At 37.6% G+C, this 26,886-nt stretch overlaps 1 protein-coding gene across 1 annotated transcript in view; it reads right to left on the bottom strand.

Annotated features, from left to right (window-relative positions):
* The window catches only part of LOC124777773 (cytoplasmic dynein 2 heavy chain 1), an 829,086-nt gene that overhangs the window by 82,796 nt on the left and 719,404 nt on the right, over nt 1-26,886 (bottom strand). Inside the window, exons 62-64 of the mRNA XM_047253283.1 lie at nt 21,623-21,827; nt 5,214-5,374; nt 4,786-5,022 (exon numbers count right to left, since the gene is read on the bottom strand). Of these exons, the coding sequence (XP_047109239.1) occupies nt 4,786-5,022; nt 5,214-5,374; nt 21,623-21,827 (603 nt within the window). The remainder of the gene's footprint in view (nt 1-4,785; nt 5,023-5,213; nt 5,375-21,622; nt 21,828-26,886) is intronic.

Genomic DNA, 26,886 nt, shown 5'->3' with positions numbered 1-26,886 from the left:
CGAACACACAAAAACATGTATTGTGCTATCCACATTAAGGCAAAATGATAGAGCTTTAACTAAAGGATGCAGATATACTACAGAGTTTATACAGCAGAAAGTCCTCTCCCTTTATAGGAATGCACACTAGTATACTAGGCAAAGTATACTAGTATACTAGGCAAATAATATGCGGAAGAGATCGTATAGTACAGTTTGTACAAGTGGAGGTTGTGCTAGTGTTAGCTAAACATAAGAACAAAAACGCCCATGGCCCAGATGCTGGTAACCCAGCAGTTCTGCCACAGATCACGTCACAGGCTGTAGTGCTCCTGACTCCTTTGTTAACTTGGGCATGAAGACTGTAAACATTCTTGAAACCTGGGAGACCTCAAAAGCGTTAATAATTAATACGTCCAATGAAAAAAACCCTGTGCACCAAAAGGAGTATTAACCAGTTTGTCTTATCACTGCACTTACTGAAGCACAGCAGTAGATCCAGTGTGGCCCACTCCAGTGAAATTGGGAACTCAGCAAAAGTAACAGATTTGATAAGAAAACTGTATACAGAAGAATCTTATATTTACAGCCTAAAAAGGTACATTGTTTAGAGGATGTTATCTAGAAGAAACTGAAAATTTTGTTATAAAATGCAGTGTAGTTTTCTGTAACATTCTACAATCCTCAATCATGATTACAGAACATATCAAGAATATTGACTGAAACAATTGCACTTTCTGAAGCTTCATGGCAAATTAAAACTGTGTACCAGAAAAGGACTCGAAGCAGCGACTTTCGCGTTTCGCGGGTTTTTGCTCTAGCAGCTGAGCTATCTAATGACTTGCCCTCAATGGTTTACCTTTATATATACAGGGTGATTATAATTAAAGATGAACTTTCAAACCACTGTAGAAATAACACCACTGGTCAGAATGACGTCAAATTGCAACATAATATTATCAGAGAAGGGGGAAACATACGGCAGAAGAAAAAAAATAGCGTGAAAATTGATCAATAGATGGTGTTGTATGTGTTAGAATATGTAAATGAAAACACCTGTCATGCCCACGACCCACTGAAGTTGGTATAAAACACGCCGGGCACACAGCTTTTCCTCCTTTCACATCTGCGACATTCACCATGACTGTCTCAATGCAGGATCACACCCTGCTTGTAAAGCTGTACTACAAGAATGATGACAGTGCACACATCACTCTGCAGAAGTTCCGGACACTGATGGGTTTGAAAAAAGGCTTTGATCCGATGACTGCCATGGGTCTGGAGAAAGAGATTTGCAAATTCAAAAAGACCAGTTCTTTTGGTGTGTAAACTGGTAGAGGGAGTAAACGAATTGATTCAACGTCAGTGGAAGAAATGGCCACAGCAATGCAGGAGGAAATCAGTGGTGGTGTGCAAATGTGTAGTGCATGGAGAATTGCCCAAGCATTGGACATACCCGTGAGCGCTGTGTATAAAAACCTGCAAAACATCCTTCTTTGCTACCCATTCAAAATTACCCATGTGCATGAGTTGCTTCCTGTTGACCTGCCAGCAAAAGAATTTCTTGCTCACATGGAAGTGGACAATATTGGCCGTGGAAGATTTTGTGGACGGACAAAGCTCACTTCCATCTGACATAATTGTCGAATATGGGCAACGAAAAATCCACATGCAAATCAAGCAGTACCACTTCATCCTGAAAAAGACACGGTGTGGTGCACAGCATCATTTATCATATTTTTTCGAAGAGACAGGTACTTCCGGTCCTGTTATCTGTGCCATCACTGGTAAGCACTATGAGTGTCTTTTGCACAACCACATCATTCCAGATCTCCAACAGCATGGATGTGTGGATGGGATCATTTTTATGCAATATAGCACACCTCTGCACATTCCAAATCCAGTTAAGCAGCTGCTGAAGCACCATTTCAGAAATGCTAGAATTATCAGCCACCATTTCCCAACAGCCTGGCTGTCCCGCTCACCTGAGCTTAATCAATGTGACTTCTGGCGGTGGGGCTATCTCAGATGTTGTGTTCACTGTTCCGATTGCAAACTTAGCTGCATTGAAGGCACACATTGTGCAACACATTCTGAACATGACCCCAGAAATGCTTCGATCAGTTGTGGATCATGCTGTTTTTCGATTTCAACTTGTTGCAGAAAACAGTGGACAGCATATTGAACATCTTTTCCACCAGTCACATGGAAATTAATACTCCAATTTGATGCTTTTTATGCAGTTTTTGGCCTCGGGATACTTAAAAACCAATGTGATTGATGCTTTTTATGGGGTTTTTGGCATCAGGACAATTAAAAACCAATGTGGTTGATGCTTTTTGTGTAGTTTTTGCCCCCAGAACAATTGAAAGCCAATGTGAGTGATGCTTTTTATGTGCTTTTTGGCCTCAGGACAATTAAAAACTGATTTTTGGCATGTAACTAACAGTACCACACCTGTACACCCATGCACACTGACTAGTACAGTTTGTTTAACATCAAATGTACACCTTAGGCATTGTTGTATGATTCATTTGTCATATGTAGTCAGTCGCTATTAAATTATGATGCTTACAGTGCTACATATTGTAACCCCCCCCCCCCCCCCCCCCCCCCGCCCACCGGCTCACCGGCTATACATTTTCCCCCTTCTCCGATAATATTCCGTTGCAATTTGACGTCATTCTGACCAGTGGTGTTATTTCTACAGCGATTTTATAGTTTAACTTTAATTATAATCACCCTGTACATATATAATGCAGTGTGTGTAAGTGTGTGTGTGTCTTGAGGTAAAATACATGCACAATAAAGAAGCAGTACTTGAATTTATTTTGTAGTGGCCAGTGTTTGAGATTTCCAGCTGGGATGGACTTGCCATCTTTGAGAGCAGAGTCTACTGCCTCAAGATAGCGCAAAGTGGTAGAACCAAACAGTTAATAGAGATAAGTAATGGAGCACAAAAATTTGCAGCCTACATAGTCCACCTCCATATAAGGCCTGAACAACGGTAAGAATGTTGCATTCTACAATACCTCTTCTCCTATCTTCCATGCTCCACAGAAGTTTTCCTGCATACCTTGCGGACTAGCACTCCTCAAAGAACGGATATTGCAGAGAAATTGGTTAGACAGAGCACAACGGATTGTTTCCAGAAAGAATTTCCACTCTGGAGGGAAGTGTGTGTCACTCGGATTAAAACTGTGTGGCAGACCAAGATTTGAACAATGGATCTTTTCCTTTAGAGAAGACCTGTTAGACAGGGCAACCACAGCTGTGACTAATCATCTCATTAGGAGTTAAGAAGCCATTTCAGATATATTTAATATTTTTATCATCAGACCACTAGCAGTTTCATGGCACTGAAAACCATGCTCTCACCTGAGATTATGGTTCTCATTGTCACATAGCTGGTTGTAATTTGATAATAAAAAGATTAAATACACCTGAAGTGCCTTCTTAATGCCTAGATGTTTTCTTTAGCTGGCAAGCATGCTATACTGACAGAACTAGCCACATATGACTCATGATCTGCCTTTGAAGCTTTACTTTCCAGGTTGCACATTTGAGTCCTGGTTTGGTACACAGTTTTAGTCTGCCAGGAAGTTTTAAATGAGTGATTTCTCCACCGCATAGTGAAAACTCATTCTGATAACAATCCTTTAGTATATGACTAAGGTATTTCTCTTCAATACCCTTTTTCCCAGGAGTACTAGTAATGCAAAGTGTGCAGGAGAATTTCTGTGAAGTTTGGAAAGTAGCAGAAGAGATACTGGTAGAAGTAAAGCTGTGAAGGTGGGTCATGAGTCATGCTTGGATAGCTTAGCCAATAGAGCATTTTCCCAAAAAAGGTAAAGGTCTCGTGTTTGAGCGCCAGTCTGACATACAGTTTTATTCCACCAGGAAGTTTCAAATGAGTGCATACCCTACGGCAGAATGAAAATTCATTTTGGAATCTCGATGCCTATAACAAATTAATCTGATGAGCAGTTTCTACTGCTATCAAATTATTATATGTAATTATAAAATTTTTTACCCCACTTCAAATGCATTCTCCAGACATTTTCCAAAGTCCAGTGAATGTATCGTCATTATTCTTATTTTTTTTTAAAAAAAAAGGATATCAGATAATTTTTCAGGTTTCCAACATGGATACAGCTTTAATGACTGTGCCACAAGCCCTCATCCTCAACAATCAGAGAAGCCTTTAAAAACAATCCAAACAAAAATCTCTGCCCTTTTATGAAGCTCACAGTACCTACCCATCTAATCCACATTAACTAATGTATCCTGACACTTTCATGACTCCCTGAGATATAGGAACTCTTATCGCACTGATGTAAATATAATCTATAAAGATAGTCAAATATTAAGGAATTAGATTAATTATTTTTTGCCACATGTCTTTTTACTCACATTTACTTTTGCCTGTTTTACCACAATAACCCAAGCTTTATGACTTAGCAAATACTTTTGTAATTCAAAATTTATAATTTATATCTAAAAACAAAGATGATGTGAATTACAAAACAAAAGCGCTGGCAGGTCGATAGACACACAAACAAACACAAACATACACACAAAATTCAAGCTTTCGCAACAAATTGTTGCCTCATCAGGAAAGAGGGAAGGAGAGGGAAAGACGAAAGGATGTGGGTTTTAAGGGAGAGGGTAAGGAGTCATTCCAATCCCGGGAGCAGAAAGACTTACCTTAGGGGGAAAAAAGGACGGGTATACACTCGCACACACACACACATATCCATCCACACATATACAGACACAAGTAGACATATTTATAATTTTGCGTACCTCATACGTCATCTTTAGGCAGGACTGGGCAAGGACAGATGAAAAGTTTAAGTGTTGTTCTGTTGAAAGCCATAACCTAAAGTTTTCATGTCCCTTTACTGTTCTAAGATATTTCTCAAGATCAGGTAGACAGGCTGTTGCCAGATGAAGGTTCTTGAGGCACAGCCAGTTACCCTGATCAGCAGCAATCTGAAGAGCCTCCAGAGCCACATTCAGTTCATTTGCACACAGCACCATCTGGAGAAGGTAGTGAAATTAACCAGCACAGAAAATTGTAATTACTGTTCAGAAACAGTAATATAAGACACTACATTAAAAAATTATTTTCGGTAACTTTCAATATAATATTATCTAAAAAAATAAGCAACAGAACAGAATGACAAACTGAATAAATTTTCCAACTGAAATAGGCCTATATAGTGGCATACTTCTTTGTATTTTCCTTCTCCTACAGTTGCACTGGCAAGTTCACGCAGTTCTTCAGAAGGGTCTGCTCCAGGGGAAGTTATCAACAAGATGGGCTCATATGGTAATGACTCTGAATACAACTGTTTCAGGCTAATTGCTGGTGGTGATAGGTCAGACAAACCTGTAAGAGGAAACATTTAAAAAATGATAATAATCTTCATTTTGTGTCAAATGTTTTGAGTATGGCTATAAAATAAGTTAACACAGTAGGAAAATATAGACTGCTATTTATCATGAAGAAGACATGTTAAGTAGGCACAATTAAAAGACACTTACATAAAGCTTTCGGCCACAGCCTTCATTGGCAAAACAGAAACACACACCATTCATACACACAAGCAAGCACACCACAGTGTGTATTTCTCTTCTGCTGATGAACGATGCTGCCAAAAGCATTATATAAATGTCTTTTAATTGTGCCTGTCTGCAACCTGACATGTCTTCTTTATGGTAAGAAGCAATCTATCTTTTCCCACAGTGATGATGTTGCTACCTGGAGTTTCCATTATAAAAAAGTCAGACATGTTTAATATATTTTATAAAATTATGACACACAATTAATTGGAGGGTGCCACTTGCCTTCCAGAGGTGAAATTCTTACTGTTGTTGTCAGACATCTCTAAGAATACAGGAAAATTCCTAGCTTTCAGGATTATTAATTTGTTCTTGAAGAATAAAATAATAATTCCAAATGTCTGGCTAGTGGCTTACAATTTAATGTATGGCTATGAGCAGTACCGAGAATTTTATCTCCTGAAGATAAGTATGGTCCATAATTCTGTTCCATAATTTTATAGTAGTCTCAGGTCAATTTTCCTTTTGATATCATTAATGAACTTACCAGACAAAATATTAGTCTCCATCAAAGAGCATACTAGCCACTTTGGAAGTCTGTCAATGGTGTAGAAATGATAATAGGTAGTCTGCTGATGATCCACCAACGATGTAATTCATGGCTGTGAAGAGGTGTGTATGTGCCAGTCAGTGATATGGAATCAGAATAGTAAAATGGGTTGACAAGGAGATGTGACAGAATGGCAAACAAGGGCTAACATGTTTGGATGTGACCACACTGTGAATGAAGTTGCTCGATCTGTTGGTGTGTCAATGCAGACTGGCCAATGTATCAACAATGAATGGTGTATCACTCGCAATCGTGTAACATGCCATAAAAACAGTAGTCATAAAAAGACCCTGAGTGACGGAGACTTAGAGTAGGTTTTAAACTGACACAAATTGCTGCTGTTTGTGAATACAGGCCCTTATCAACCAATTGGCAAGCAAACATTGAAAAACAAAGGTAATGGAATGCAGTCAAATTCAGTTATGTGATGCTGATGGAATTAGATTAGGAAATTAGACACTAAAAGTAAGTAGATGAATTTTGGTATCTGGACCAGTGTTTTTCAGAGGTATGATGCAATGTTCTTTTGGACATGCAAGCAGTATCATACTCATGCCCTGACACTGGGAAAGTGACTTTAAATTAAAATACCTACCCTGTATAGGATATACATAAAGAATGTATGAATGCAGGTTGTACAAACACAGCTAGCCTTGAGCCGTGCTCGGATAGCCTGATGGTAAGGCACAATATGCAGGAAAACCGGATTCAAGTCCCAGTCCAGCACAAATTTTTGTTGTTATCATTCAGTTATATAGCTGATGGTTGTCCATATTTACAACTATGAATACATTTAATTTATTTCATAATTGCTGTAGTTGCCACAGTGCCGGTTCCTTCGGACGTGCATACATCATACTTCTGAAAAAACAGGCACTGCAATATAGTATTTCTAAAATGTGTGGGGACTCATAATAAGTATGACCAAAAGGAATATTTAATCATAAAATGCATGAATGATCATGAGTCCATTTGACCAATTGAAGAGTGTCACAAAGATGTTGAAAGAAGTGAGCTGGGAAACTCTTGAAGATAGATGCAATCTAACCTGTGAAAGCCTACTTAGAAAATTTCTGCAATCAACTTTCAGTGATGAACCTATGGATATAAACAACATCCTATGTATCACTGCCATATGGATCTTGACAACATGATTACACTAAGCACAGTCTGCACGGAGATGTTAAAGCAATCAGTTTTCCTGCATTCCATAGATAAATGGAACAGGAAAAAGTCCTAATAAATGAAAGTACTCTTTGCCATGCACTTCAGTGATTTTCAGAGTACAGATGTAGACAATGTAGACGTAGATGTCTAGCAAAGTAATGCGGTATTCAGGCCAAGCATTGAGTTCAGAACAGCTAAGTTACCTTAAATGACACTGATACTTTTGTCATCAATATTCTACAGTTGGTACATGTCATCACTTCTATTATTGTTTGAATTGGTGCCTGCTGAGAATTTGATATTAGATGGGGATGGCACAAATATGGGTGAAAAAAAAATCCTAGTTTACATTTCCCCAATTCCTCGACTCCTGCATTTGTGAGGATATCAGCCAGGTACTGAAAACAATCATTTTTCACAGAAGCCATGATGCTTTGCTTTGGTTCCCCTCTCATATAACAGCCACATAATAAAATAATAAAATAATATCTGAAGCAATGATGTGAAGCCACTGAACATGTCACATAGAGCAACTGATTGATAATGTACACAAAACAATGTACTTAGGAACAGTCCTTACATTTTATTGACTTGTGTAACCTATTGTAACCAGAATACCATAGGTGACCCCTGTGTACAGAATGAAGACAGGTAAAGTGAGGTATGAATCATATTAACATGCCAAGATAATTTTTACTCACAGACAACTTTTGTGGGTTTGGCTCAGTGTTCTCACACAAAAAGACAATTTTATTTATTCTATCAGCTATGTATTGATGTTTATATACAGTACTTATTATACATTGATTCTGTACCTTTAGAGAACATTTTCATGTATTATTATCTACTCTTCCTCTCCTGGCCCCACAAACCACAGTCAGTGTTCAGCCTCATCAAGCACACTTCTCCACAGGATTCTATCCTTGGCATCCTCTTCCCTTGCTCTAAGTATCTGAAGATCATTGGCCACATGGTCTCTCCATCTTATTTTTGGCCTATCTAAGGTTTGTCACCCTCCAGGTCTCTTCTACAACACTTCTCTCAGTCTTAATTCCTGCTCTCTTCCATAGACATGCCCAGCCCACATTAGCCTCCTTGTCTTGACTTCCACAAAAATATCTGGTTCATTAGACATCATCCTGAGCCCACTATTTTCTATTTTTTTCTTCTTTGCCATTCTCCTCCTTCATAAATTGGTCCAAATATCTTCTGCAGGATTTTATTTTTGGAAATCTTCATCTTTCTCTCTGTATCCCTATCTATTCTCCATATTTCTGCCCCAGATAATAATACTGGTCTGATTATGATTTTATTTATCCTTATTTTGGTTCCTCTTGATAAAATTTTTGATGACAGTAGTTTGTTGAGTGAATATGATGTTCTGGATGCCTGTTTTATCCTTGCTTCCATTTCTTGTTCCTCATCATTTCTGTTTTTTACTCCGACCCCCAGATATCTAAACTCTCTTGTTTCTTCAGACACATCATTATCAATCTCTATGGTATCCCATCTATTTATCTTATAATTTCTTTCTACCCTCACAAATGATGTTTTCTCATCATTTACCTCTAATCCAACTTCCTTAGTTTTTGAAACAGCTTTTTAGTGAGTATTTTCAGGTCATCTAGATTTTCAGCGATTAATGCTCCATCACCCCCGAAGGCCAGTATTTTCATTTTCTTTTCCTATGCTATTTCCCTCCTTTGCTTCACTTGTTGCATTCAGTGCTTCCTGTATTATTACATTCAACAAGAATGGTGATGTGGCAGCGATGAGGTCGACACCAGCATCGATATCCGTTCATCTTTGGACTCTGAGCATCATTTTTGGACTCTGAGCATTGTCTTTAGGCTGTTCCGCCATGTTCAGTTCATTGTGAGCCTTGCATGTGTTTAGGTGAATAAACGAACTACTGCTAAATGGGTGTTGTTTGGTGTAACCAACCCGAACTTTTCCCTCAGTGATATTCCACCTCCTTGCCTCACTCCTGATTTTATGTCGAAAGCCACCGAATGTTCTCCACCAATTTCCAATATGCCTTTTGAGCCTTCCAGTGCAACTTTTGTAAGACTTGCAACCCTCTTTGGTATTCCAGACTTCTGCATTTTCTCCTACAACTTTTCTCTGTTTATATTATTGTAGGTTTTGTTAAAATCAATAAACAATATTGCCATTGTTTTGTTGTCTTCTCAACATTATGATGCAACTTCTTTCAATGCACATATCAGATCAGTGGAATCCTGCTTGCTTCTCCTCTACTATCTGTTTTAAATGAGATTCCAATCTTTTCTGGTGAATCTTGGGAACACTTTGTAGGCTGTACAAATTAATGAGATGCATCTATTATTTCTCCATTCTTCTTTATTTATATATGTATCACCCTTTTTATGGATTGTTGCTACGACCACTTCTTTCCACTCAGATGCCATTCTTTCATCATTCCAAATGATGGTCACAAGTTTGTGTACTTATTTTGCAATTCTATCTCATCCCTTCTTAAGTAGTTCAACTGTTATTCCACTTCTCCCTGATGTTTTGTTGCTTTTTAGTGTTCTGACTGAGTCTACAGTCTCTTTCAATGATGGGGGTGCAACTAAGCTCTACGTTTTCATTTATTACAGATGTATATCCAAGAAGTATGAAAAAAACTAAGATATGGAATTTATAAAGTAATTTTCAGAATCTGTGGAACTAAGTCATTTTTAAAAACGTCTTCATTCGAAAACAATAAAAAAGTTGAAAAACTGGAGTTTGGTATAATCTGTTTCAGACTCCTGCTGTTTATACAAGAAAAGAGGCAATTTTAATGTAACATTATACTCTTTCTCACTGCTTTAATGGAACAGGTTTTGAAGCCACTGTTGGAGTCAATCACGTGCTCAACAACACAGCTTGGCCTTATGTGGCCAACAATGGTTCAGTTGCAGCTTGGTAGAAGTCATTCATATGTGTAGACAGCTGGTTAGTGGTCATGTTCACATTAAAAGTTGTGGAGTAGTTGTGAATAATGTAGCTACATGAATGAAATACAACATATTTGATGGGCCCAAGGGACACCTTTTTCTGCCATGTGGTTATAAACCATCTGGAAATGAGTTGGGAATAGTAGTGGGAAAAGCCGTATTTCACAGGTGTGAGTAGTGAAATATCATTTCAAAAAATGTAGGCATCTTAATCAGTGGGCCTGATGAAAGGCAGCCAAAGAACTTGCAGCCTATGAGGTATTAAGGGTGTGCTTCTGTATAGCTACTTAGTTTGTGTGATTGTAATATTAAGCATATAGATTATCTAAAAGTAAAGATGCTGTAACGAAAGCATTGGTATGTTGATAGGAGACAATAAAAAACACACACACACACAAATTTCAAGCTTTCGCAACCCACAGTTCCTTCATCAGGAAAGAGGGAAGGAGAGGGAAAGACGGAAGGATGTGGGTTTTAAGGGAGAGGGTAAGCAGTCATTCCAATCCCGGGAGCAGAAAGACTTACCTTAGGTGGAAAAAGGGACAGGTATACACTCGCACACACAAACATATCCATCAGCACATATACAGACACAAGCAGACATGCTTTCTTTTGGTAAGTTACAGCATCTTTATTTTTAGATAATTTTTCCCATGTGGAATGTTTCCCTCTATTATATTCATAAGCATATAGATTGATATAGCACTGGCGATCTGCTATGAGGAGGCACCTATACGCAAAGAGCTTGATAAGTTTATGGCACATTAAGCAAGAAATGATTCATCACTGCTACCTCTGGCTTGTAAGAATGTACAGGTTTTTGAAGTGGGAGGATCTACAGCTACCAGAGTGGTGATATTGTTGATGACTGGTAGGTCAATGTTTTTATAGAGTTTCGCGTTTTTTAATATCGCATATACGAAAAGAGCCGCGAAATATCTGTTAATAATGCCGTGCTTTGAATTTCTTTATCATCATTACCTTTTAACAAAGCAAAATATATATATTGAGATCTTATTGTTCTGTATCTGGCCTACAATTAAAGGAACGTTTTTTCGTGACTGTAACTCATTCTAAAAATCAACATATCTTCCCTACTTTATAGTTATTGAAAACTGAAATTACTTGGTTATGAACACTGATGTTACAGTTCGTATGATCATTCAACAACAAAATTTTGCAGTGGATTTTGTTTCTCGGTAAAACACCATTCAATACCACGACTAGCACAAGAACATGAGACTATTAAAAAAAATACGTTTTCACTATATAGTTTGCCAGACCAGAACGGAGCACAGCAAGATTCCTATTAGATTTTGACAGTACATTTACTTATTTGTACTGTGAGTTATATACTATCAGCAGCCCGCGTCAACCTGCAACACATCATAAAATCTGCTGATCTGCACTGCAAGTCTGGAAGCTAAAAGAAATAATATTATTTTACTGTTACTTTACCACTTCCTTGCGGTATGATAGACTATATTGGAAGTCGTTTGAATACGCCGCGGCAGCGGCTCTTTCGTTCGCCACGCAGCTCAGCACCACAGATAATATTTATATAACTGAAAAATGTCTCAACAGGATGGGATAATAGGCAAGGAAGCTTTAACAATTAATAATGCAAGTTTTCATTTACATAACTCTATTAAAACATTTAAATATTTCAATTGTTACACACCTTTATGAATTCACACGTAATGGCGTACATCTCTTAGTCTCGACAAAAGAATGCTACACTAGCGTTCGCTACTACGACACAGGATATCTTACTCTCTCGACTCCCAGATGAAGAAGACAAAGAAATTGCTATTCGTCACGTATTACATACTAGTTACTTATTTTAATCTTTGTTCGACATTTATCGTCTGTGGCGGTTTCATTACTCGCCGACGCAGATATTCTCAAAAATAAATAATAAAAAAAATACATAATTTTATACAATAACACAATATGATACATATAATTTTCTCGTTACTACATAATATGTTGTTTTTGTTTCTTTCTAGACGTTACAGGAGCCATCTGAGAGATGACGGGCAGTCTCAAGGAAGGTATCTTTTTGAGTTGATCTAAGGTGGACCAGATGAACTCAATATCAGAGAAAGTATTAAGATTGTGGAGAAAGGATACGCGAGTGTCTTGGCTATCATTCATGATTATGAAGATATGATTAACAAAACTGAATCAGACAACAGACTTTGATACCTGTATGTATATAGACTGGCATATGAGGGTGCCATATTTTGTTTGAACACTTTCCCCTCAGACAATCATTTGTCTATGTGTGCTAACTTACAAAATATGGTGGGAGGTCTGGAGTTAGCAGCACACTGGAAGACATATTTTTTATGGTAGTAAAGCCATGGTTAATAGAGAGGCCAAAATTTTTTCTTCACTGTTTTGTTTGCATTGTGTCTATATTGTTCTTCTTATTTAATGTAGATAGAATTCCATTTGGCTCTTAAGTTACTAGGCTGTTTGCAGTCCTCCAATTGGTCAGCACACTATGCTAATTTTCCAACATACTCAAATTTTCTATAAATTAAAAAAAAAATTAAAAAAGATATAACCGTTCTTTTACTGTCATTCTCACACATTCCCAGGAAGTTGTGAAAGATAGTATTCCAATCGCGTTCTCTCCAAGGCTTTGAACAGGGTGTATTTATACACCTTTTAACAATTATGTTCTTTGACATTATTATGTTATTTCATGTTTGATGTTACAATGGCAATAAGTTAATTCCAGCAAAACTGATATTACAGAATTTTAGTAGAAATTAAAACAAGTACAATGGTAATGCATATTTCTGAAATTAATGATCTTTTACAAGTGCAATTTTGAAACATACATACAGTTAACAATTAAATTCTTATTATTCAGTCCAGAACATTCTCGAATATCTTTATGTAATTTAATTAATTATGTGATTTCATGAAACAATTTTGAGCTGGTAACATTTCTTCAACATCAAATTACAATTCAAATGTTCAAAATGACTTTTTACAACATTTGAAGGCTAAAATGTGGAATAATTATGTACATCACAAAATCTTTAAATCGTGTTACAAAAAATTAATGAATCATTCTTCTAACATTATTTATGATACAAACTGTCTTTCTGAATCAGGTTACGTCTCCAGTTTGAATGAATATTCACTAGTTTTTGTAATATGTGGACATTGCACTGAATTTCTCTACAGAATGTTACAGGAACATTAATTATGAGTTTAATTACAGATTTTTAGTTGGTGATTTCTGAAAGAATATTTTGTCCTGACTTGCAAAGATACATACATGTTAAGCTTTTCCAAAATTAATGGTTTACACAGTTAATTTGTGCTATGGTAAACAATGATTTATAGTAATTGAATTATAATACAAAAGTGAATGAAAAAGGTTACCAATATTTATACACTATTAACACTGATTCCACAACTTGTTCTTTATCTTAAAAACATCTCGAAATTCATATCAAAGCAATAATGACTTATTTTACCTGTACATTACTCTACCTGATTAAGAACATGCATTAATTGGTCTGTGACACAGTTTAATATTTTTGTTACAACTATTTCACACTGTTGCACAAAGTGACCTTATTCACTAAGAGTCCTTATGCACTACCCATATCTGCTTTAGCGTGTGCATCTGGATACCATTTATATTAACCCAAATCTGAAGTGTTCTCTTCCTTCATTCTGCATGATCCAAAGACTCATATGGTACTGTCAAATCTCAGTACATATTTCAATGTTTCACATACATAAAAGCCTCATTGATGGTGCATTATATGACCAAACATTACATCTCCTACTGTGCTAAGCACTCAGTTTTCCATACTATCACCTCCATATTTTATATTAAGCTTGGATGTAAGATGCATTCTATGATTTTTACATCAAATATATAGCCATGAAATGACGTTCTGCTCTGAACACCATACAGTATGTTTATTACATATTTTATTTAGATTGTATTGTTTATTGTAATTTTTCTTTCAAGTGTGTCATACCTGTTTTACTTCTATGATAAAATACAGCTAATTGCTTAGCAGATTACACAGGTATCTGTAATCAAACTTCATTTTATGCCTCACAGGGATCCATTTAATGGCAGTATAATGCTTTCAATCTTTATGCTGAAGCTCACTTGATGTGTCTTATTTTTACCCATGAGAATTTCAGAATGGGACTGTAACTCCAAAACTAGTAGCAAAGAAAGGAATAAAGTGTACCTGTCAAACTGCTGTTTCCATAAAAATTGACTCACAACACATTTGTTCTCCTGTGAAGTTTGATGCGACAATTCAAATACAGTTCACAAATAATAGTAGCATCCATAAATATAACACCAGGAATGATGATAATATCCAAGATCCATAACTGAACATTACTTTTGCACAAAAAAGGAGCAAAGTACACAGTTACAAAAAGATTTAACCCCCCCCTCCCCCCCCCCCCCCCCTTGTGAATTATAGGTGCTTGTAAAGAATGAAAGCTTTGGAAATAAACTGAAATCATTTAATCATTTCTACTTGACAACTGCTTCTACTACACCAGTGAATTACTGAGAAGATAGCATGTATGTGGTTCGGTTACACTTAAGATTTTTTTTGCAGAACAATTTTATGTGTTAGCTTCCTGATGTGTTCCACACCATGGCAAGTTGTTGCCACTGTGATCCATGGAAAAGCAAGAAACTAATTTAAACTATGGACAGTTTCTTAAAATGAAAAAGTAAATAAAGCAAAGATCAAATATTAGGTTAGGAACTGGAAATAATTATATGACGGGAAGGAGAATATAAACAAACTTGGGTGAATGTGCAGTGAGATAATCAAACAATGGAAAATCCAGGATTCAATGTAACAATATTATGAAGAGAATACTTGTTACTTACCATGGGAAAGAGATGCTGAGTTTCAGACAGGCACAACAAAAAGACTGTCAGAAAGTGGGCTTTTGGCCAACAAAGCCTTCATCGGAAACAGGTAACTAAAACACACACACACACAAACACACACAAACACAGTCTCTGGCCACTGAGGGTAGCCAACCGACTCTCCTACGTAAAAGATACCAACGATTTCCTCCACCGACTCTCCACAGTTCCTGTTCCTTCACCGTTCCTGTTCCTTCACCACTTGGTGCCCTGCCCGTTACCACTGATGCCATCTCCCTTTACACTAACATCCCTAATGCTCGTGGCCTTACTGTTACTGACACTACCTTTCCCAATGCCCATAGGATTCCAAACCTAAAACATCCTTCCTAGTCACCATGAACATTTATATCCTCACCCACAATTACTTCTACTTTGAAGGCATTAACTACAAACAAATCTGAGGTATGGCTATAGGCACCCAAATGTCACCATCTTATGCCAACCTATTCATGGGACACCTAGAGGAAGCCTTCCTAAAACTCATAATCTCAAATCCCTTACCTAGTTCACTGATGACATCTTCATAATCTGGATAGAGGGTGAGGACACCTTATCCACATTCCTCCAGAACCTCTACGCTTTCTGCACCATTCACTTCACCTGCTCTTACTCAACCCAACAAGCCACCTTCCTTGATGTTGACCTCCACCTCAGAGAGGGCTACAACAGTACTTCCATTGATATCAAACCTAATAACCACCAGCAATTCTTCTACTTCGACAGCTGTCACCCATTCCACACTAAGAAGGCTCTCAAATCCTGCCTCACCACCCCTGGCTGTTACATCTGTAGTGGCAAGTGGTCCGTCTCAAAATATACCAATGGTCTCACTCACGCCTTCACAGACTGTAATTACCCTCCCAATCTTGTACAAAATCAGATCTCCCATGCCTTATCTCTCCAGTCACCTGCCACCTCCCAGAGTCACACCATCTGGCCACAGAGGAGCATTCCCCTACACCCTCAAATGAGAAATATCCTATCCACTATCTTTCCAACCCCTCCCACAGTGGTATTCCGCCACACACTGAAACTAAACAATATCCTCATCCATCTCTACACAACCCCTGCTCCCAATGCCTTGCCTCATGGCTCATGTCTCTGTACTAGACCTAGATGCAAGTCCTGTCCCATCAAAGTCAGGGCTACCAGTGATGTGATCTACAAGCTAAGCTGCCACCACTGTGCTGCATTCGACATGGGCATGACAAACAACAATTTGTCTGTTTGCATGAGAGATCACTAACAAACTGTGGCCAAGAAACAGCTGGGCCATACTATTGCTGAGCATGCTGCCCAACAATACAATCTACATTCCCATAATCTTCCTGTTCTCAACCTTCATTATTCATTGTCCGTACCCATGTAGCCTTTTCCCTGCTCCCTTTCCATCACTGCACAGTCCTCTATTCCACTAATGCACCCACAGTCTTTTTAATTCTCCCCTTTTCTGCTAACCCCTGCCCCCCACTCCGCCCTCTGCCTAACCTCCCAACTGCATCTAACTGCGCTACTGTCTCTCCACCTCATCCCTGTATGCTCCCACAAGCTGTACTTTATCATACCCCACCACTACCCTGGTATCTCTCCCTTTCCCCACTCCAGCCTCCTCCTTTCCTCTGCCATCCAGTTGCTTCTCCGATCATGCGCCACTGCTCGCTGCCTGGCCAGAGACTGTGGTCACATGTGTGTGAGTTGGTTTGCATTGTGTGTGTGTGTGTGTGTGTGTGTGTGTGTGTGTGTGTGTGTGTGTGTGTGTGTGTTGTCTATTTCGGACGAAGGCCTTGTCGGTTGAAAGATCAATTTCTGGCAGTCTTTTTGTTGTGCCTATCTGCAACTCAGCATCTCCACTATATGGTGAATAGCAATGGGATAATCAATAGAGAAAGAACTGAAAATAAAATAGGAAGGTAAATACTGGAGACAAAGATGGGAAACAAACATTTATATGAGATAACCAAAAGCAAGAGTGTGAAAAACTACTTCAGGGACATGCTACTCTGAAGATATTAAAAATGATAATTAATCCCAATGACAGTAATGGGAAAGAAAAGATCACATAGGGTCTATGAGTCAGTCATGTGCAAGAAATATGACATTTGTCGACTGCTTTTGTGCAGGAAAATCAGGCAAAATATTCTAAAATGACATATGGAAGCTGGGTGGAGCAATAGTGTTGTGAAATATTTAAAGGAAATACTAGGAAACTGATGGCTATTAGCTATCTGGAAAGAAAAATATTGGATGAGCAGTTAATGAAGCCAGTACTTAGAGCAGTGTAAAAAATATGTACATGCCCACTAAATTAGTGAGCAAGAGGTGATTCATGTAAGTAAGGAAAGAAACAGCTGAACAGCAATAGATCTGGGAGAGAAACATATGTAACTGTAATAAAGAATAGATAATACTAGTATATTCTGTCTTGTCTACTGTCTCCCTTTTTATTATGAACAACTTATCATTTCTCCTGTCTGTACCAATGTTGTGAATTCATCATATTTCTATTCCTTTCCCCCCCCTGTCCTTCCCTCTCCACACCTTTGCCACCCAAACCCCTTTCTCTTCCCTATCCCTTGCCTCTACCTTGTCCTTCTCATTTTCTGTGACTGCAAATATTTGTTTTATTCAATGACCAGTTTTGATCATTACAACTATCATCAGGTTGATTTAAAACAGTGTGCTTATATTTATGAGAAGAGCACTATGATAAATTAACAACTTTAACATTGAAACAGATAAAAATAACTCTATTAACTATTTAGACCTGATGATCATGAAAATAGACATTATGTTCAGCATTTATACAAAACCTACATGTGCCAATAACATTATTCATGCCAAAGTAACTAAATATATCAAAACAAACAGCCATGGGAATGGATACATAGTGAGCTCTGACATGAGACCACATAATAAGATAAAGAAGAACACAAATACACAAACAAACAGAAAGCAATAAAAAGTAACAAAATTTTGTCCATGTGACATATTATGGGCAAGTTTCTCATCAGCTAATGAAGCAACTGAAGAACACAACCATCATATGCAGCTTTGAAATAAATAATACTCTGACACTGTGGCTTAGACACAAGATAGGTAGCAAACATAATAAATTCCTCAATTTGGGCATCGTCAAACTCATTCTGATGACAGTAAGAAATTTTATATCTAACAGACAGACAGACAGAAAATTTACTATTAGATTTAGGGAACATACATGTCTGGAGAACATAAATGCATTTGAACAACGCATGACTGTACACATGTATACTACAACAAAAAAAAGAACTTGTGCTGAAGGGTCATCTATTGAACCTTTTGGAAGAAATGGAGATCTACAGGAATAAGAAACATGATCCCACAAAACTGCTGAATGAACAAAAGGAATTTACACTGAATACCTATATTTCTTGTATGACAGGCTGTTGTGGTTCTTGAATGTCCTGATATTCTAACTCCATCCATTTGTTTTTTGGCCCTGGCCCTGTGTCAACCATGCTTTCTTGGCTCTAATTTTGTGAGCCCATTGTGCCTGGGGCTTTTTTGTGTTTGAAGATGCTGCTTTCAATCAACTTCATTATGTCCTACATATCATACATTGCAGAGGTCTATTTGGGAGCAAGCCATTACAATTTATCTAACATTTTACTGTGAGTGGATGTTTAAGCTCTAACTCTTTTTTTAGTTACATTTTTAACTCGTACTATTTTGAGTCTTGTAGGATGTTAAACATTATGACTCTGGCTTTGTAAGAAACCTTTGTAAACAGTGCTAATGGTCAGCATCATCTAGCAGCTGAGGCCGCTCCACTCTTTCTATTACTGCTGTAAGCATAGTGTGCTCACGATGGGCCTACACTATGGGTCATGACTGTTTATTACAATTTTATCACATTTTTATACTACATGCAACTGCCAATCATGGCTATAAATTTTATGTACCTCTTTTATTAACTTCAAGGAGAAAGGTATGTTGTTTATTAGATGCTTCTCAGATATTTGAATCAATGCTACTACTATTAATTTTGTTAACTTTTCATAACAGTCTTACTCATAAATAGGCAAATTATTTTTTAGAGCCATAGTGACTGAAACAGGCCATAGAATAAAACAAATATCTGTGATCATGGGGAGTTTTGGTTTCCACATAATTATGTAGGAACAGGACAACACTGTAAATCTAGGTCAAATAGCATAATACTCCCTACAATTGATCTGGAATAACAAGTAAATGTAGCAGATTATCTTTTCAAGCAATTAACTTTCTCTTTATTAATAAGAAGTATTAAAAAAGATCCTGTTGCTCTACCTCTCTCATTACTGCGCCGTGGAAAGTATACAGAAATATAAGATTGTTTAAAAATATCACTTTTGTTTCCAGCAAAGAAGAAGCATAAAGGCATGGGTTTAGGACAGTTTTTTACTGTGGCTTACATCACAGCAATATACAGAAGACAAAGAGTAATTATATATACAAGTGCAATGAATATAATTGTTCTAAATGGACAACAATAATGCCAGGTGATTCTCAACATTTCATTTTAGTTTGTATCTGATTTTTGTTCTAAGTAAATATATTTCCCATCTGTCAGTTTTGTTTTCAGGTAATACATCTATATTGATTGAAAATTGTGAAGCAGTTAATAGCACAGAAACGTAGATTCCTAGGAAATAGCTTGATCCTGAAATCTTGCAAATCCATATGGTACAGTTCAAGACAAAATAGTCAGAATATCATGAAATTAAAATAGGTCACAAACTGAAGACTCAGCACAAATGGGCTCTATTAAATTCTTGGGGTTATATGTGGCTACAAATACAGACTGATTTAGACAATTTGGGCGACTTTTATCCAGCATTACTGACATGAATACCCCAAAAATAGCATGCATACATACATATTTTGTATAAACTATATAGTTGGGAATTGCTTTTGGGGTAGCTCAAATAGTATGTCTTGTACACTGGTCCAACACACGAATCCAAGGAAATCATTTAGTCCATTATATAAAAGTTTGTAACTCTGATCATAAGCTTTTCTCAGAAAGCATAGCTGCTCATTCACAGTAAAAATCATTTCATTATAAGGAATCAACTGTGTCTCATTAGCTAATGTTACTAACAATTAAATTACATAATAAAATCATAACAGTTAGTAAATACACATCAATGACTGTTCACAATTCTTCTTTTGAGCTAAAGAGAAAAATATTTAGCAATACATGTAACGCAACAACGTAATAGCCTTACGGGCAGGAAAATTTCACAGAGTAGATTACACAAAAAATGATGCAAAATTAGCAGTTTTTGGCAAAATAACAGGAATTTGGCAATTTTGTTGAGATATCGTGAAATTTTTAATTTTGTCATATAAAAATGTTATAAATTTGGGGACAGAAAATTTCTCATATTTGTAACCAACAGTAACTGAAAAGTAAAACTGTACATTCACTTCTGATCTCCTCAAGGCTGACATTTGTGTATAATCTTATACTGGCTGCTGATTTCCCGCATAACAGATTTTGATGCGATAATGAAAATAAAATAGCACCACAACCAGCAAAAATAACACGGTATTATGCAAAACAAACCACTGAATTTGGCACAAACAACATCAAACTTGACAAAAAAACTGTGTTTGGCAAAATTGACAACACTGAATTTGCAAAACTAAACAACACTGAATTTGGTAGATAATAATGTTGAATTGGACAAAAAATACCAGTAAATTTAGAAAAAAGCACCAAGTTGGCAAAAAAGTAAGAGAGAAATTAACCAAAAAAGTAACACTGAGTTAGCCAAAAAAATTACACCAAACTTGGCAAAAAGTAGCACTGAATTTCACAAAAAATAACACAGAATATTTTAAGAAAAACATGGAAATTGGCAAATAAAAGTCACCAAGTTTGGCAAAAAAAATGTATGTGGCAAAATGACATCAAATTTGACAAAAAATACATCAAATTTGGTAAAAAAAACACACAATTTGACAGAAATAAACACAATATTTGGTAAAAAATAATGCCAAATTTGGCAAAAAATAATACCAGATATTGAGAAATTCAAATTTGGCAATTTAATCACTGAATTTGGCAAAAAATTACACTATATTTGGCAAAAACAGTACCAAATTTGGCAGAAAATGATAGGAACTGTGGCAAAAAAGGCCTCAAACTTGGTAAAAATACACCAAATTTGAAAAAAAAGCACACAGAATTTGGCAAATAAATAACAAGAAATTGGGCAAAGGTATTAACTAATTTGCAAAAATAGCAGCAAATCTGGCAAAAAAATAAAACTGAGTGTGGCAAAAAATAATGACAAATTTGGACACAAAATAGAACAGCATTTATCCTGCTCCTAAATATTCTTGATACTTAGTACTCACCTAAGACTTGTAATGTAAATAGAGACATTGCTGAAAGTAATCTGTCTGGGCGCAGAGCTTGCATAACAAGGACTCGCTGGAAAGGTGAAATTTTCTTCACTACTTTAGAAGGTAAGTTTGTTTCACACTCGATACTGTGGTAATATGCAGACCACAAAGCATGATCCTCCAAATGCAATTCTTCCCAAAACTTTGGTAGTACAGTCTAAAGAATAAAGATGTATTACAATTATATGCAAATGTTCTTTACAAAAGTGTTCATATAGCACAAGAGTAAATGCAGCAAAAGTATTACATTAGGAGCTGATCAAAGGCATCACATGGAAATTATGTACACAAATGGAAAAAAGTTATCAGCATTTAGCCCCCATCAAGTAAAAATAATCTCTGTAATTTACAATAACAAACCAACATACGTGCTGAATGGATCTTTATCCTCATTGATCACCACGTATTTTCCTTCAATATATCTCTTTCATTGCACTGAATACCTAATGGTACTAACTTTCATAAATAAAAGGTAAGGTTACCATTTTTCTGCCGCAGCAGATGTGACAGCTACTGTGTTGAAGCCCAGCTACCGTGAGAGTTACTTAACCGAATGATAAAAGTGATAGCATTATTTTGTAACAGACTTGTGCCCTGAATTGGTGCATGTCAGCCATGTCAGTGGTGGGAAAGGAGGTGGGTGTCACAGAGATAGACAGACAGACAGACAGACAGACAGATAGATAGAGAGAGAGAGAGAGAGAGAGAGAGAGAGAGAGAGAGAGAGAGAGAGAGAGAGAAAAGGGTTACCTGAAATTTATCACACTAGATAGTGGTTGTCGACACATTTTAAAATTTTTTTAACCAACATTCACCTTCAAGCCATTATCAAAAAGCAAGCAGGCTATAACCCATAACACTTGAATCTGAGCCTCTAGGCTTAGAAATACATTATTTATAACGATTATTCATGTGAAACACAATTCAAAAACTCACTGAGATATATTCACAGAAATAATTTTACACTGAGATGAAATACTGGATCCAATGTTAGCAAAGTACTCAACAATATGCACTATTAAGACTGAAGGAACTGTTGTCTGTATCCAGTGATACAGTAAACCAGAGGCTTTGTATTCACCAGTGTTCATTATTCTCAGCCTGGAAGTGTCAGCTATGATAGGACGCAAAATGGAGACTTTCCAGCAATGTGTGTAATTGATGACAGAAAATTATTGTTAGCAATAACATGGCAGTTGATATACTGAAGTTATTCCTGAAATCCTGCACAGAATAATCTTCAACCTCCTTGGGATACCTCTCATTTTCAGTTACAACACTAGACACTCACTTGTCTGAAATCTGGATACTGAACAGTTTGGGAACTTTTTAGCTAAATCTGTGGTCTACAACAGATGGCAATTATGAATTAAGAGAATCAATATGAGGTGTGTGTGTTACACCATATGTGAAACATTATGAATAAAATGCTAAGGAATAGGAGACAGGCTTAACCATGCTCAATACTGTTGCAGACACAATACAATTGCATGTGCCACTCCTATAACAAGTTTAGAACAATTGTGTGTATTCTGCCCACATTTGTTTTCATGTTATTGGCATACTCATTACTGTGACATATTAAACTGGGGATGCAAGGGACAAATAGAGAGTATTTAATGAACAGTTACAGTCAGTACTCAATTTGTTGGTTGCATAATTTGAAAACCACTGGAATAAATGTGCCACCAAAATCTTTGACCACTTACCCAATGTATAAAAAGTCTGATAAATACAGAAGTTAAATCTGAAAACAAACTGAAAACGTTTCTCCTTGACAAATCCTTCTTTTTGGTAGAAGACTTAATAATTTTGTAATGTGTGAAAGGTGATGGATATGCATTATGAACTCACAAAAGCAAACATACAGGGGAAGAAGAGAGAGAGAGAGAGAGAGAGAGAGAGAGAGAGAGAGAGAGAGAGACAGAATTTGCAGATGATCAACATATAGCCACATTTAAGTATGAATGTGTACTGTGAAATTAAAATTATTTGTTCCACATCATTATGATTAATTGGAGAAATGACTTACAGTAGACAGAACTAACAAACTGACATAAGAATGAAAGTGTGGCAGTAACACCTGTACTGTTAGAATTGTATTGGCACAACTGTTCTGCTTTGTTTTATGTATGGCGTATTACATATACTGAGTAGTTCAGACCAATAATAGATATGTAATAATGTCAACATTGTACATTGCACACTTTTACATGGCCCCTCTGTGATCGTTGGAAGTCAGCTGACTTCAAGCTGTTCTGGAGCTTTTGCTTGTTGCCAACCTTAGCTATGTAACAGAACTGTGCATTATAATAGTAAGTAACCATTGTGAATATAGCATCGATTCACGTACGGCACTGTGAGTAGTGATTGTAAATATTATTTACAGAAATGAGCAAAGAGGATGTACATGGTCCTTCTAGTGACTCATTGTCAACTTTTGTGTCACATCTGCAATGCAATAATCCATTACATGTTTCTTTCTTTTATAAACTATAAGCTGGATGTTCTGAGAGAAGGAGACAGGGCATGTCTCAGCAGGCAATATGCTACAATCTGATAACAATATTCTGCTTCCTCCGCTCAGGGGCCAAGTACGACTTCACGATCAGTACGTGCTCAGTGCCTCCAATGCACTGTATGGATTCTGTTGGTAGCAGTATGGGACTGAAAGAGTCTATAAATACTTCAGTGTAACTAAGTTACAAAAAATCATACACCTCAAGATTTGCATCTGAAGGCAGTAGAGTGAAAAGTTCACCAACAATACATGATGTGTAAACATGACGGCATTCTTGTCGTCACTTACAACTATACTAATTTCTTTTTCACATTTACTGAGTAGCAGCATGCCTAATATAAACATTAAGAGTTTTGCAGAATTTACATCCCTGAGTCAAAGTATCCTGATAACTTGTACAGGGAGTGGTCTATGAGGTATTATTTTACTTTCATGTTGCAGCAGAACAGAAAACATCATTCTCATGGCTTGATAGGCAGCAAAATTATTTATACTTCTTCTATTGTGGTTGTGAACTGCATAGTTCACCATAAATTCACTATTTTCATCATCTGCGACTACCAGAATCACTAGATCACTGATGAAGTTTCTACAAGATGTTCCGTTAACAACTTTATACAATATTCTAACCACATATTTCTGTACACTAAATACTTTTTTAACCATAGCTCCATTGCCCCAGAAGTTTATCCTATGTGAAGATTTCTCAGTACAAATCAAGCAGAACTGATCTTCTAAGGTAACTTATCCATGTGCTGCTGCCACTTTAATTTGTTATTTACATGGATAATCAAGAACTTCGCACACGGAGTTTCATCCAACGTGTGCACATTGATCTCTGTTTCTGGTAGCTATAAGCCATTTTTATTTCCCCTTCCAAATTTGGTCTGAATCTTCTCACATAATTTTTTGTAACAAAACTGAATCCAGGAGATCATATATCACATTATCAGTAGAGAAGCCTTTAAGGAAATCAAACTGAGTAGATGTTAGTAGGTTATTCTTAGGAAGTTCAATATTATGTTGTTCACTGTCTTCTCAAACATTTTTGATAACATGGAAAGGAAGGTGATGGGTCTATGACTTACGGCCATTTTCTAATATCCATTTTTATAAATAGGTGTTACTTTACTTCAGCCACTATGAAAAAGATAGACTGCTACTCACCATACACATCACATACTGAGCTGCAGGGAGGCACAGCAAAAAGATTATTACACACTAACTTATTGGTCAAAGCCTCTTCAAAAAAGAAAAGAAAACACTCACACACAAACACACACACACACACACACACACACACACACACACACACACACACATATACACACATATGCACACTCAAACAAGCAGGCACACCTCACACACACATCTTCAGTCGCTTTTGCTGGACTGCAACTGTTGCATTGAACTAAAGCAGCAATCTGTAGTGGGGCAGGGAAGGGGGATGGATAGTAGAGTATGGGTGGGGAAGTAGAAGAGTGCTCTCTGGTGGAGCGTGCAGGGACTACTATAGACGGTGGCACAACGATGTTTTCACAGCACTGGAAGGTTGTTGGGACAGGTGGAGGGTAGCGGAATGTGAGAGAAGCAGACAGGGGAAAAGGCTGGTGAGTGCATTGGCAGAGAGCAAGCACAATGAGGATGAGGAAACATCAACTGGCAGGAGGTTATAGGACAGGGAGCAAAAACTGTTTGGTGGAGGGTGTGGGGACAGTAGTTTATTGTAGGATGAGGCAAAGGTAATTTCAGCAACAGAGAATGTGTTGTAAAGATAGCTCCCATCTGTGCAGTTCACAAAAATTGGTGGTGGAGGGAAAGATCCAGAGTGAAGAAGTCATTGAAATCAAGTGTGTTATGTTCAGCTGCATGTTTCACGACAGAATGGTCTACTTTAATCTTGGCCGCAGTTCGGCAGTGGCTGGTTGATAGTCACACCAATATAAAAAGCTGTGCAATGATTGCAGCAGAGCCGGTAAATGACATGACTGATTTCACAAATGGCCTGGCCCCTAATGGGTAGGATAAACCTGTGACAGGACTGGAATAGGAAGTACTGGGTGGGTGGATTTGGCAGGTCTTGTACTTGGGCCTTCCGCATCAATATGATCTCTGTGGCAAGGGGCTGGAATTGGGAGCGGCAGAGGGATGGACTAGGATGTTGCGGAGGCTGGTTGGGTGGTGGAACACCACTTCATGAGGTTTGGGAAGGATCTAGGGCAGGGTCTCCCTCATTTCAGGGTCTGATTGATAGGTAATCATTGGCCTAGTGAAGAATGTGGTTGAGTTGTTCCAGTCCGAGGTGGTACTGGATGACGAAGGGACCACTACTTTTTAGCTGAGTCTTGGGGGTGATGGGAGGATTGGGGAGGTGTGGGGATATGGCACAGGAGGTGCGTTTGCAGATTAGGACTGGAGAATGGTGCTTGTTGGTGAAGGCGTTTGTCACACCTTCAGCATATTCGGCAAGGGAGTTCTTTTCACTGCAGATACGCAGTGCCTGGGTGGCCAGGCTGCATGGGAGGGCCGGCCGGTGTGGCCGAGCAGTTCTAGGCGCTTCAGTCTGGAACCGCGCGACCGCTACGGTCGCAGGTTCGGATCCTGCCTCAGGCATGGATGTGTGTGATGTCCTTAGGTTATTTAGGTTCAAGAAGTTGTAAGTTCTAGGGGACTGATGACCTCAGATGTTAAGTCC

This window comes from Schistocerca piceifrons, chromosome 2 (assembly GCF_021461385.2).
Source record: "Schistocerca piceifrons isolate TAMUIC-IGC-003096 chromosome 2, iqSchPice1.1, whole genome shotgun sequence".
NCBI classification, from domain to species: domain Eukaryota; kingdom Metazoa; phylum Arthropoda; class Insecta; order Orthoptera; family Acrididae; genus Schistocerca; species Schistocerca piceifrons.
The sequence above is the reverse complement of the archived record's forward strand: the minus strand, read 5'-3'. Positions and strand labels throughout refer to the sequence as shown.